A 13,520-nucleotide genomic window follows, 5' to 3' on the forward strand; every position below is an offset into this window, starting at 1 on the left:
TCTATTGGTACACTTTGTTTCTGCCTTTTATAAAAACATTTTACCCCATCAGAATTAAGGTCCGTGCTAAAGCTTATTACAGACTGTTAAAAACCGTCCACCCCACATGCTAAATACTATCCGTCTGCTTTCAGGTTTGGGTAAAACAGTAAGCATTCCCCTGCTAACATCTTCTCACATAATTGCAAGTAACGTGCTGTGTCATCTTTTAACACATCTCAGTGGTGACCACTCGTCAATGAATAAGCAGAATTGCTTCAGTAGTCCTTCACATAAACACACAAATGAACTTGGAAAAAATACATCTGTGGCACACAAATTTAATTTGCTTTAATTACTCAGTCCTATCCGCTGTTTTGGTTTTTCATAACGCAGTAAGAAACACTAAAACAACACGTCCACTGCTCTTAACTGCTGGAATTATCTGCCATGTAAATGCACTGAGGTCTGACAGTGAGACGTTTCTAGAAGAACCTGCAGGCTGGATTTGGTGCTAGAATATTTCAGCCTTGGTTCTAGAAAAATAAGTGTCGTAGGTTTAGTTCTAGAAGATGATAAGAGTTCTGAGCTCTAGGTGTTGTTCTACAAGATTCTACAGGAAGCCTTGAAGTTAAGACTGGAAGTTCCACGGTTGGATCTAGAAGAAGTTGGACGATCTAGAACAGATTTTAGTAGATTCTAGGTTTGGTTCTAGAAGACACGAGGAGTTCAGAGACAACAAGCCTGGTTCTACAAGACAAGGCGATTCTTTGGTAAAAACATCAAGGGCTTTGGTTTGGTTCTAGTAGAAGTTAGGACTTGTAAGGTTTGGTTGTAGGTAGTCTTTTGAGCTCTAGACCTGTGTCTAAGAAAAGTGGGAATTATTTGCTTGTTCTAGAAGAATGGAGACTTTCAAGGTGATAATATCCTGAAATCCATGCTGTGTCCCAATTTAGATACTTCCGTTAGTTCACTTTCCTGCAGTACACCGTGTATACTGTGTACTTACTTCTGTAGTGCGTGAACTTTGATAAAACACATGTATAAATTACATTCGTGAACAAGGCATGTTCAATTGAGCAATTGCAAAAACTCCCCTTCCGCTACGTAGCCAAAATGGCAAGTGTCCGGTTCCACACTCAACCGTTTGACCGTTAGTACACAATCTACGTGCAAAGAGTGCACTGCATTTTGCCATAATTATCAGTGTGAACGCACTTATGAGCTCAAAAAGCAAACAAAACCAAACTGAGACACAGCATTGGTCTTCTAAGGTTGGATCTAGAAGAAGTTGGGAGATCTATGATAGATGTTCTAGGCTTGGTTCTAGAAGGAATTACAGGTCTGAACACAATGGGGGGGTAGAGGTTCTAGCAGGGTTGGTTTCAGAATAAACGGGAGTTCCTGGATTGGCTCTAGAGGAAAAAGAATGAAGTCGACAGCTGATTCTAGAAGAGCTCTAAAAGATGCGGGAAGGTCATCGCTTACATCAAGAAGAAGTGAGAAGTTCTAGTCACACAAGTTCTAGATCTAGGAGACTACACATTTCTGCTGGGACCCAGCGTCGGCTTTGGAGACGGTGGAGGGCGTGTTTACCATGCTCTCGGGCAGTGACTGGGTTCTGACTGTGCCCGGGGGTTCTGATAACGCTTCAGATGAACTTGCTTCTGTGGTGTCAGTAGGGCCCTCAACATCCTGAAGAAACATGAGCAGGGTTAGAAGATCAGTCAGGTCAGTCAGTTAAATATATTGATCGTTCAGTCTACAGGGTTACCAGGAGATAAGGAATCACACAGTTACTGATGCGGAATTATATTACACGCCGTTATTAACATCATTTTGTTATTTTGTGTAGCCAGCTGTTGTGTAAAACAAAGTCAACAGCTCTTACTGGCAGTTTCTAATGTTAATTCATTTTTATTAAAGGAAATTGAGGTTAATTAAAGGCTGGTGATATCTTTTTGTTATTGTCAACAAATCCCATAAAGAGACTGAAACCAACAAGGAGTTTGTTCCGACACTCTTACGCCATCTGTGGCACTCAGCTCCAAGCAAAATGGGTCAAAGATATTTACTTTTATTTTTTTTGAAAAGGCAGTGCATTAGGGGAGGTGTGCCCTCAGGGTTGTCTGGCAGGAAGGCGTTGCTCCCTTTCTTTTTTCCTAAACCTAATCGAGCGGCGAAATCAAGCTTTCTGACAGAAAATCCTGAGGGCAGACTTCTCCCATGTACTTAAAAAGCTGGGCACACTAGTTTTTAGCACACACACAGGAGTAAATAGTGCAGTTGTTGGTTCTATTTTGAGATGAGGTTTGGTTTGCTACCAGAGTATTTACGACAGCAGGAAGGTGTGTGTGCATTGAACAAAAATAAACTACAGAGTGCATGTTGTGGTAATGAGCGCAACGGTGTGGCTCACTGAAGTGTTTTTAATTGTTTTTGGACAACACTGGAGCTGTATGGAACAATACTTGTTGGTAGGATCAATTCAATGTTGGTTTTGGTCTTGTGATTAAATTTGATGCCACTAAATTAATAATTTCAACAGGAGCCATGGATGATGTTTGAGTTACCTGTCTATCTTCTACCGGCCGTTCACTGCTTTGTCCGGTGGCAGCTTCAGTCTCTTTGGGGACAACAACCGTAGGTTCCTAACACCAACAATGAGACATATTAAAATAGTCCATATAAACCACCAAGCCAAAATGCTGAATGGCTGAAAGAGAGAACACTGTTGAGTGGGGTTAACAAGGTTCAATGGTGCCGCCACACAGATTACAAACACTGTTCAATACTGCTCTCTAGAGGAAGAACAACACAGGATTGCAGAGAGGTTAAGGTAGAAAACAGGGAGTTGTGACTGCAGTGATTGAAGAGATGTATTAAGGATCAGGGAAGGGATTGTAGATGCAGCAAGCAGCTGATATGATAAGACGGTAGTAGAGGTGAAAAACATATTGCCAGCAGTGATGTGGAGAGCAGAGTGACCCAGGTCAAAAAGATCAGATCTTAGTCATATAGAAATGATTTAATAACAACTAGACTGCTGGGATACAAGCAATCAGCCACATGGTCTAAAAGAGTTAAACTAGGGCTGGACAATAAAACAATAACAATTATTATCGCAATATAATTTTTTTCAATAACCATATAACAAATGTTCAATAAATATTCAATAAATGTTTGACTTTATTCACTTGAATCATCCACAAATTAGGACTTTTTATTAAGATGTTTATTTTGTGGGGGAAAAGGGACCGAAAAAAGCTTTTACTTAATTTGACTCGCGCATATTTGTTGACAAAGATTTTATCATAATTATGTTTTCCACCTCAGATTTATGTGATGTGATCTACTGTTTAGCATCTAGTGTTGACCATAATTTAGAGTTTAAACCACAACATCAGGTTTCTTCAACTTCCACTCAGAAGCAAAAATCAGCCTTTAAACTCAAAAGAAATAACGATTTGATACTTATCGTGATAATTATCGATCTCGATAGATATGAAAATCTTTATCGCGATAACATTTTTGGCCATATCGTCCAGCCCTAAGTTAAAACTAACAGATTTGACTATATTTTGTTGTAAAACTCTTTGAGCGTGATAAATACCTCCCACCTACATTGTAAGCAGCTGACCTTGGGTCACAAAGAACTCCGAGGGGAAAAAGAGGTGACCAAAAGGATTGTGGGAAAGAGGAACGAAATGAATGAAAGTTTTTTCCAAAGCAACTCTCGGTCTTCTTTACCTCTGGAGAAGTGCCCAGGAAAGCATCCCAGAGCCACCAGAAAACACCTCCTCCACCTTCTTCCACTCTCTGCTCCTCACTCCCTTTTTCCTCTCCGGCTTCTTCAGCCTGGAGCACGCCTTCATGCTCCCGCTGCTGACACGGAAATACGCTCATGTGCAGTCACACGGGGGGGGTCAAAAGTGCATCTGGGACACTGAGCTGTAAGCTGGCCACGGCTGCTGCTAATTAATCAGTGTTAGCTTTGTATAATGTCTGCAGTTCTATTGTTTTTTTTCTAACCTTTCTAACCTCTGAAAGATGTTTTCAATGATCTTTGGTGAAAAGTTGGAAAGAAGGAACAAGTAAATAATCCGTTTTATAAATGCAGATCAAAGAATTATTTTAAAGACAGCGTCACACTGCAAAGTGTTGTAGTTTATTAAGACAGACACAGCTGTGATGCCTCTAGAGAATCAATATTAAAACTGAAGACTCTGCAAAAACATTACATCAAATCAAAATATTCTACGAATTTCCCTGTAAATTCAGCCTGACTTTAGCGGCTTTAAACAAAGTCCACGCCACATGATGTGTGCAGGTGGGGAGGTGAACATGAAGGCCAGTTTTTACTGCATGTGAAATTGTCTTGCACAGCAAACTGTAGCTCGATGTCCCACTATCTGCACTCAGTTTCCAAAACAAAACAAACTGTAGTATTAAGCATGCAGGATTTGCAATATGTTAAATAACTTTGTTAAAAACACATGGAAGCATGGGTAAGCAGGCATGTTAGTGCCACTCATTCTAACTTTTCTTCTAACCATCAAAGACCACAGGGAGAATATTGTTTTTCAAAACACAGGTTTTTTGTTGATGTTGATTTCATGTCAATGAGACAAACACGCTTTGGTGGCACACCACTGTAAAGATACAGTGTTCGTTAGTTTGGTGTTTTTAACCAGAGGGTTGGCTCCCTGCCTTCCTTACCTGAGTGCTGTCAGGTGTCCAGGACAGTCTCTGTTCAGGTGAGGACTGTTTCACTGTCTGCAGCATGGCTCCGGATCTCTTCAGTACGTCCGCTTCAACATGAGCAATTCTGATTTGATCCTGCTAAAGTACAGTTTTTGTTAAACTGATTTCTTATTTGATATAAATGAACATATTCTTGACCATGAAGAATTTTAAGTCACTTTACCACCATACTTTAATAACTGTTGTTGTCGGTCTAACAGGTGAGGCCCCATCCACTCTACTACGGTTCTGTTTTAAAACGGAGACCTTTTGCTACATTTGCACCTCCCATCCAGATTAAAACGGAGAAGTTGGAAAATGCTGCCGACCCCGCTTTTCGTTTTAAAACTCCGGAAAGCGTTTTAGTGTGGACGGGCAAAAATGGAGGAAAATGGAAACGCTGACGCAGACGCTCACGTTTGGCTCTCTGGGTCTCATCAGTCATGCAAAGTAGAAACACGATGCTGCTGACAGAGTTTTTTAATTTGGTATTTTTATTAAAATATTCTGTACGGTGACAGCCTACACTTATGTATGTCGCTGTATTTACTACAGTCCCAGCTCGTTATTGGTCCATGTAAAAAAATAAAAATCTGGAGCGGTTCCTCATCTGTACTTTATACTTTCACCAAATCTTCTGTAAGTACGGAACAGATTGTCTGCTTCATGTTTACACCGGCACGCTCATGCTCTGTGTACGTGAACGCCCACAAGATGTGCGTTTTCAGCCGTTTTAGTATAGATGGAGATCAACTCGCAGCTAAAACGCTGGTGTGGTGATTGCATTCGTTTTTAAAGATGGGGCCTTAAAGAGTTAAATTAAGCCAAAGACAAAGCTTTGAACCAAACTCACCTCAGACTCCACTGAAGTGGATTTTAGAAGTTGAGGCTGAGAGGTCGTCTGCTGGGCCACCAGAACTTTGGTTTGGATCGGAGTCGCGGGCTGCTGGATGAACACAGCAGGGACCTTCTATAAAGAGAGTAAAGCAGAAGGTTCAGTGATGGATGCTTGAGTGAGAGAGTGAGTGAGTGAGTGAGTGGGTAACTGATTGACCTTCTCCAGTTCCAGCAGCAGAGTCTGGAGCTGGTCCACTACAGTAAAGACAGTCAGGGTCTCTTCAGCCTTCTCTGGAAGACAAAGGTCTGGTTTACACTTCTGGATCTCCGCTACAGTCCTCCTCATGGACTGGATCCTCTGCTCAACAGCCTGTACACATAAGAGGGGTTTCAGAAAAACAGCTCAGAAACATGCCTTTTTTGTATTAAAACAAACTTCTACTCTTTACAATTTGTGGCTTGAGCCATTAAAGCATAAACAGAGTTGACAATCGCTCGATCAGCTTCATTTCATGAATCTTCCAAACCACGTCCCACCTTAAGGCTTTCTTCTCTGGGGCTGGGGAAAGTCTCTGGAGACGATAATAAGGTCTTGACTTCAGCCACATCATTCTCCATCCGCTTGACTTCACTCTCAATGGCTTCCACCTCCTACACAGCAAGAGATCAATCAGTATATTAGACCATTTATAAAACAGAGATAAACTAACAGAAATCGGTTGAAGAGTTCAAAGATCTAAGACTCACGGCAGCGGCGTGCTCCAGCTGAGACAGAGGAGCAGTGAAGCTGTCTTGAACGTTGGCCACTTGGCGGTCGGCGTCGACTAGTTGTTCCTGGAGAGCTGTGACGTCACAAACCTGTGACATTTCCTTCAGAACTGAGCTGAAGCCCTGCAGAGTGGTTCGGATCTGTGCCGAGTCATCCAACACCGTCTGCAACACAAGACAGACGGCAATATTTGTTGACAACTGTGTTGATAATCAGTAAAGATCCATCAAGAAGTTTTCCATTTTTTCAACCAATTCAGCTCATTTTAAAAACAGAATTTGCTTCATTTCCATTTGCTACATTCTGTTTGATAAAGTATAAATTAAACATTTAATTGAATAGCTGATTACAGTAATGTGCTGTGTAAAGAAAGGCACAGACCCCAGGTCAGTGTACCCACCTGCAGAGCGCGAACATGGCCACTCAGACACTTAGCACTGGTGTAGGTGCAGGGAGCAGCGAGCCACGACTGAGCCTCTGCCATCCAGCTTTTAGAGCTCTTAATCATCTCCTGATGCTCCTGAAGCCACGTTTGGATCTGAACAGAAACACAAACCATATTTTCTTTAAGGGCGGGTTCACACCGACATTGTTTCGTCAGGCTGAACCAAACCCCGGAGCGTTTACCCCCCTCACTGCAGTTTTATGGTTCTTCTATTACTACTATATTTTGTCAATATCATATTTATAAAGTTTTACGTCTATTGTTACACAAATAGTCACAAAGCAAATTCCTTGTATGTGTAAAAACTACTTGGCAACAAAGATGTTTCTGATTCTTATTCTGATTCCAGATAGCAACTTCCGACGCGATCCGAAATTGCAAATCAAAGCACATACAGTACACAACAAAGTGGTATTTACTGTACATGCAGACAGGAGCTGCAGAGAGTTGCAATGCTTGTGAGCAGGGCATTATGAGTGTTTCCTAATGAGAAATATGGGTGATACATAACATCAGATGTTTGCTAGTGATGACTGAAAACAAATAGTATAAATATTAATTAAATACAATAATAATATGGCTATGGGCTGCCTGATTTCAAAAGTATCATAGCAACAAAGCCAAATCACATGTTGTTGTTGGAGATCAAACAAATCTGCAGCCACAACAGCTCTGACTTCATGAAATCATAGCCAGAGAATAAGACAGGTGACATTAAACACAGGCAGTTTCAGATGTGAAAAAGAGGAGTGAGGGGAACTGAAGTGATTCTGACCTTGCTGATGAGGGTGGTCCTCTGCTCTGCCTGTTTGGCCAAGTGGGAGTGGAGCTGCTGGACCTCCACAAGTCTCTCAGTGAGGGTCAGTGCCTCCTCTGGTTTCTCCAAGTCCTGCATGTCCACCTCAAGCGCCGCCATGCACGAGTGCCACACGTCCAGCTCATCCCACACACGCTGCACACAGACACACATTCACAGGTAGTCATGACACTGTCCTCCGGGTGGACATTAGACATCAATCTCTTTCCAGATGACTCAATACAAAAAAAAAATGATTCCTCATTTTCCATTCAACAAAGAAACAGAGATGGAGAAAAGTTTGCTGTCCACCTCCACGTCACTACCCACCTTCTGAGTGATCTTTGCGTGAGTCACAGTGGGGCCTTGCTGTTCAAGTCTTTTCTGAACTGACCTCAGGCCAGCCTGGATCTCAGACAGCTTTGCCCCCAGCCTGTGGACAGGACCGCTCCTCTTCACCGCCTCTCCCACCTGATGGACGAATTAAGTAGAAACCATTTTAAAGTAGGAAACAGGTTGTTGTTTTCAAGTCAGGAATTGTTTGAGATTTGTTATTGCCCCAAACATGTTTCTTCCTACACACTACACTCATTCATTATACATGTTTGTTAATGGTTATTTTATTGTGTCCAGTCAGAGATGTCAACTGTAAAGATGTCTGTATGTAATTATTTTTAATTTCATATTGAAATTTTAAGGATTTTCTATGCCAGGATATTCCCATCGTTGTTCTTTTATGAGTCATACACAGATGTAATCCTATTAGATGATTGGTTCAAGCAACCAAAAGTATAATCTGACATTCTGCAGATGTGTAACAGTCTTCCCTGTATTCTGGTAGCAGGACTCCTTAACTCCCCCCTGAAGTTCCTCTGTGACTCACTGTGTTGTGTACAAATATTCTTTAAGGGCCAATTTATTCTTCATCTTTCTATCAGCTGTGTTAAATCAAAGTCCTGTGTACCTTTACTTCAACTTGCTGCAGGGACTGTTTGACCTCCTTCAGCTGGCTTTCGATCTCGACCGGGACCAGAGTGTACATGTCTGAGTACTTCATCCTTAGCCTCTCCATGATGCTCTGGAGCAAAACCTTCTGGGTACACAGCTGGCTGTGAACCTCCTAAAACCAGAGAGAAGAATTGTTTAAAATCACAGGACGCAGAAAACCAGACGAGAAAGCGAAGATGACGAAGTCTATGTTGGAAAAATAAAACAGAAAGTCTTTGTGTTCTGCAGGTATAATCACAAATCTCAATATTTACTAATTTCTTAGTGCCATTTAATTTCAAAGTGCCACAAATCAGCTTTGCCAGGACAATTTCTCGACACTGCCTCCTTCAAAAAACACTTGTAAGCAGATTGTTAAACAGTCAGTGACACCTCACTTTCTGCAAGCATCAGCTTCAGCCAAATTGTTGCAGAGAACAGTGTAATTTGTATGTAATTCTTCAATCAAATAGCGGAAACCTTGCCGTATTTTGGAACAAAAAACACAGACATCGATCTTATCTACATCTCTCACCGAACAAACTGCTGGTAAGCGCTGTGTGTTTTGTTTAGCACTCAGCTCCCTCTCTCCTGTGCGGTTTTCATCAAACAGAGCCTACCTCTTCAAAGTCCTTCAGTTCCACAATAGTCAAAGTGAACTCTTTTCACCTCTTCAGGATTCTACTTTACAATAACAGTCGACATTAAATAAGAAAATGTGTTAATATGTGAGAGATAATACTGAGGACGCTACCTGAGTCTGTAAACGACCGATGGTCTGCTGAAGAGGGAGGTGCATCTTGTTATCACTATGGGAAACTGAGCATGTTTGTGTGTGTGTGTGTGTGTGTGTGTGCGATACAAAGGAAGGGAGAGTATGGGGAGACAGTTTCTTTGCATAAGAGAGTGTGACATGGTGAGTGCACGGTGTGTCTATCTCTGTGAGGACCAATTTGCATTTTCTTTATGAAAAAGACGCCATGTCAAGTAAGTCTGAAAGTGAGGACAATTTATAATGTTTAGGCATTTTCGAAAAGAGATATTTCATATTTGGAAATTCTGTATACGTTTAGGAAAGTGAGGAAATAGCTTCATTTTAGAAAAGTCTGTACAATTTAGAAAGGTGAGGATTTTTTGTGGACTTCTTGAAAAAATGTCAATGTCCTCACAAGTACAGAAGTAGAAATCCGTGCGTGTGTGTGTGTGCGTGTGTGTCCATGGAATGACTTGGACACAAAGGCCACCTGGAAGATCCACTTACAACACAGAACAAAAGATGTCTGGTACAAGAGGAGGGGTGAGGGTAGTGGGAGTGATGGGGGAGATGTGGGGTGATGGAGGGGGTGTTCAGGTCTTTTATCAATACAGACCCCTCTGCTCTGAGGAAATATGTGTGTGTGTGTGTGTGTGTGTGTGTGTGTGTGTGTGTGTGTGTGTGTGTGTGTGTGTGGAGATGTTGGCCTCTGGTCAGGTTTCGGGACAAAGGGCAGAGTGAGTCTACGGGTTGGTGGGTTCATAGAACTGAACTCCAAACACCAAACAGCCTCTGGGCCCGAGGCCAAGCCAACGGTTTCATATTTACTGGACACCTGCACCACACAGTCATTGTCATAACGTTTAAAAGTTTTTGATCTGCAGATCTGAGGATACTTCGATCAATTAAAAAATATATTTATTATTTATAATATATTTATCATTTTTTGTTTGTGTTTATCTTGTTTTAATATTCAAAATAAATATTGAGACTAAAACTATTTTTGAGCTAGCTACCAGCTGAGCTTCATGAGAATCGTTAACACACTAACTGCGCTGAGACTGAAACAACCCACTGTAAGCAATATTACACTGTATTAGACGTCGTAATGTTTATAAGGCATCATTTTCAGAGTGTACTGGATTTGGGCTGCAGAGTGTTAGGAAGCCTGTTTATAAAAATAGCAATGAGCTATATTTTGGTTACAGAGTACAAACGCATCATTGTGTTTTCAGTTCAGACGTCCTGTCCTGTCTCATTAGAGACAAGTTATTTACACTCCACTTGCTGGAGGAGAGACACACTCGAACGCAAACTGTGATGTGCTGTTTGGATCAGAGGTTCTTAAACTGGGGTCTGGAGACACCCCGAGGTCCTTCATGATGCTACCACTAACTTTAATCCCTCAGTTTGTTAGTTCTCTGACTACGTAGACCTCGTTTCCATACAGCAAATCAAATTCCTTTTAAAGGCAGTAAGGTCACCATACGGGCAGACAGCAGCCTGCTACACACCACAAGAGCAAAACACTTCAAACAAGTATTAGCACAGACTGTTCATGTTTTGTTTAGTTGTTAATTTAAAGGGACTGGAATCATAAACTTCAATACGTGTGCCAAATAAAATCTGACAAATGCTACTAAAGAGAAACTCCTAAGACCATGGTCCACTGTCATGGGTCACATACAGCCTTGCCAAATGAAGCAAAATGTTCTGTGTGCGCTTGTGAAGTGAGATGTACTGAATACATGAACGCTGATCAACCCGAAACAATCAGCTCACCGCTGCAAAATGTTTTCAGAAGTGTACTGCTGGTTTGCTGTGACGATGAAACCCGAGAAAACAAACAGGAGGCGTGACGTAGCCCTGATGAACACTAGTTTAGAGGAGTGTCCCACCTGGAGCTCCTGTGTGCTGCTGCTCTGCTCCATCTCTGACAGAAGACCATCTGCAGCCTCCAGCCAAACCCGGACGCCCTGCAGCTCATCCCGAACCTTTTCCCTATCCTCCAGCTCCATCCTGGCTGCCTTCAAACCATCCCTGCTCCTCTGCTTCACACTGTGAAAAAAACATAAAAAACACATACGTCCAACAATTTAAACAATAATCTAACAACGTCTTACCTTAAATCCATGAAAGTGAGAGTTTGCTTTGAGAACACCGTCCACCATTAAATCCAAAGCACAGGGCTTCATGGCAGTTTAAGTGCTGTCAGTGTAAATGTATTTGAATACAGTCCAAACTCAGAGGCACCGCAGTTTACATCCGACCCACTTTCCTCTGATTGCTTATGCAGGCGTAGCAGGGCTTATGGGTAATTGAGCTTTTTATGTTGACTGCCCGATAATTGCCTTGGAAATAATAAAAACTCCTATTTAGATTTTACAAGAGTGGAAATCAATATGAACGAGGTTCATTTATACTTTAACAAAAAGAAAGCGCTGCAAAGTTTGGAGGGAAAGTATCAAGACCTCAAATGTCACTCAAACAAGCTGCTTTTCATCTTGTCTGGGACTTTTGCAGATGGTTCAATGAGATTCAGAAATCAATCAAAATTACACTGAACTGTTATTAGTGCCTCTAAATGTCATACATCTGCAGAGCGACTGTTATTTACATGAGACTTAAAGGCAGGCAAAGCAGGAAATGTACACTTGATGATAGAATGATCCTCTAAATAAATGTGCGGTGTCTGATCGAAGAATTTTAAACGGAGATCTTCACCAAAGGTTTTCAGCCACAGTCATGTAAATAAAGTTATGACCTGCAAATCAATCACCATCTTACCTGCTGTATCGACTCTGCATCGCCTGCAGCTGTTGACAGAGTGGAGTGGGAGGAGCCCGCTCCAGGTGGGCGGGGACACCCAGCAGCCGGGCAGTGCGCAGTTCCAGTGCGGACAAGGCTCGGTGTTCACAGTCTAGGCTTTCCTGGTACTGTTCCCAGGACTGCAGCAGGTCCTGAAGCTCCTCAGTGGAGGCCTTCAGCCAGGAGCCATCTGGAAGCTCCGCCTCCACCTGCTCCAGGACAGCAGAGGCCTTTTCGACCTGAGAGGAGAGGCCGCAAACAGTATGGTCATGATAATGCTTCATAGCAATATGAGCACACAAACTAATACAAAGTGGCAATTCTTCATTGAAATATTATTTATTCTTGTATTTCTTGTAAATCTTAACTTAAACATTAATGTAATGTAGCTATTTCCACTGCCAGGGCATTACCTTTTATCTGGCTTGTTAAAACAAGTTAGAGTCCAGATGATCATAACATCATAACAGGCACCTTCTGAGCAGCAGGTTAACAGATATAAATGTGGTTCCTTGATTTTGAGCAGGTATCAGCAGAAACATTTTTCTTTTATTAGAGAGCAGTAGAAACAGTTTATGTTTAGTTCACGCACATGTCCGCCCGCCGCCAAAGCTGAATTGTCTTGACCTTTTTGTATGTGACGGGAAGCACAAATCATTGGAAGATCCGTCCACCGTAAAAGGAAACTGACGTAGCCTACCGCGACAGCACGACGGCACCTGATCAGAAAGCACCCGGTCTATCATCTAGTCCACGGAGCGGAGCACAGGCAAGGCAACAGCAACTTTGGCATTTAACTGAAATCACGATTGATTGTTGAGTTGAAGGCTAGCCAAAGTAAGCTGCAGCTGTAAATGTACACATGTGCGTTTGTTATTCGCCGCCTGGTTGGGCCGTGAGTTTGGGTTGTAACGTCACAGTCATGAGTTAACTTACACAGCTGATCCCGGTACCGGCGGGGTGCAGCCGAGCACTTCTTAAACGATGCATCGATGAATTGATGAACTGATAAAATAATTATGATGAAATAATCTGTAGATACTCTGTAGATATTTTGGTATTTTACTTACACTGTTGGTGATTTCGCTCCATTCTGCGATCCTCCGTTTACAGCGAGTTGTCAGTGCTTGTGTGCAGCGACCTAGTCTTGATATCCGTTTCCAGAGAGAAGTCACGGTGGCCTCCCTGCCTCCACGACAGCTCTGCTCTGGGCACCACTCCTTCAGCTCCTCCAGACGCCTCTGCAGGGACTCCACCTCCTCAGACAGAGCCTGAACAAGAGAGAGCGACATGTCAATCAAACAAAGCTGTTTTTACATAAGTGAAGATTAAGTAAGTAAGGGGCAACGGTGATCAATCAACTTTCCCAGGAGGTTAAAATCTCAAAAGAGAAACAAGTCAA

At 42.2% G+C, this 13,520-nt stretch overlaps 1 protein-coding gene across 1 annotated transcript in view; it reads right to left on the bottom strand.

Annotated features, from left to right (window-relative positions):
- The window catches only part of LOC119910789 (nesprin-2-like), a 157,418-nt gene that overhangs the window by 64,569 nt on the left and 79,329 nt on the right, over positions 1–13,520 (bottom strand). The window contains exons 63-77 of the mRNA XM_038729597.1: positions 13,189–13,389; positions 12,098–12,357; positions 11,209–11,368; positions 8,534–8,689; positions 7,900–8,040; positions 7,549–7,725; positions 6,729–6,866; positions 6,307–6,492; positions 6,097–6,210; positions 5,777–5,929; positions 5,576–5,692; positions 4,699–4,821; positions 3,730–3,864; positions 2,553–2,630; positions 1,513–1,674 (exon numbers count right to left, since the gene is read on the bottom strand). Of these exons, the coding sequence (XP_038585525.1) occupies positions 1,513–1,674; positions 2,553–2,630; positions 3,730–3,864; positions 4,699–4,821; positions 5,576–5,692; positions 5,777–5,929; positions 6,097–6,210; positions 6,307–6,492; positions 6,729–6,866; positions 7,549–7,725; positions 7,900–8,040; positions 8,534–8,689; positions 11,209–11,368; positions 12,098–12,357; positions 13,189–13,389 (2,301 nt within the window). The remainder of the gene's footprint in view (positions 1–1,512; positions 1,675–2,552; positions 2,631–3,729; positions 3,865–4,698; positions 4,822–5,575; positions 5,693–5,776; positions 5,930–6,096; positions 6,211–6,306; positions 6,493–6,728; positions 6,867–7,548; positions 7,726–7,899; positions 8,041–8,533; positions 8,690–11,208; positions 11,369–12,097; positions 12,358–13,188; positions 13,390–13,520) is intronic.

Source organism: Micropterus salmoides, unplaced genomic scaffold, assembly GCF_014851395.1.
Source record: "Micropterus salmoides isolate LMB-PRFRI ecotype aquatic unplaced genomic scaffold, ASM1485139v1 Ms_hic_scaffold_19, whole genome shotgun sequence".
Taxonomy (NCBI): Eukaryota; Metazoa; Chordata; class Actinopteri; order Centrarchiformes; family Centrarchidae; genus Micropterus; species Micropterus salmoides.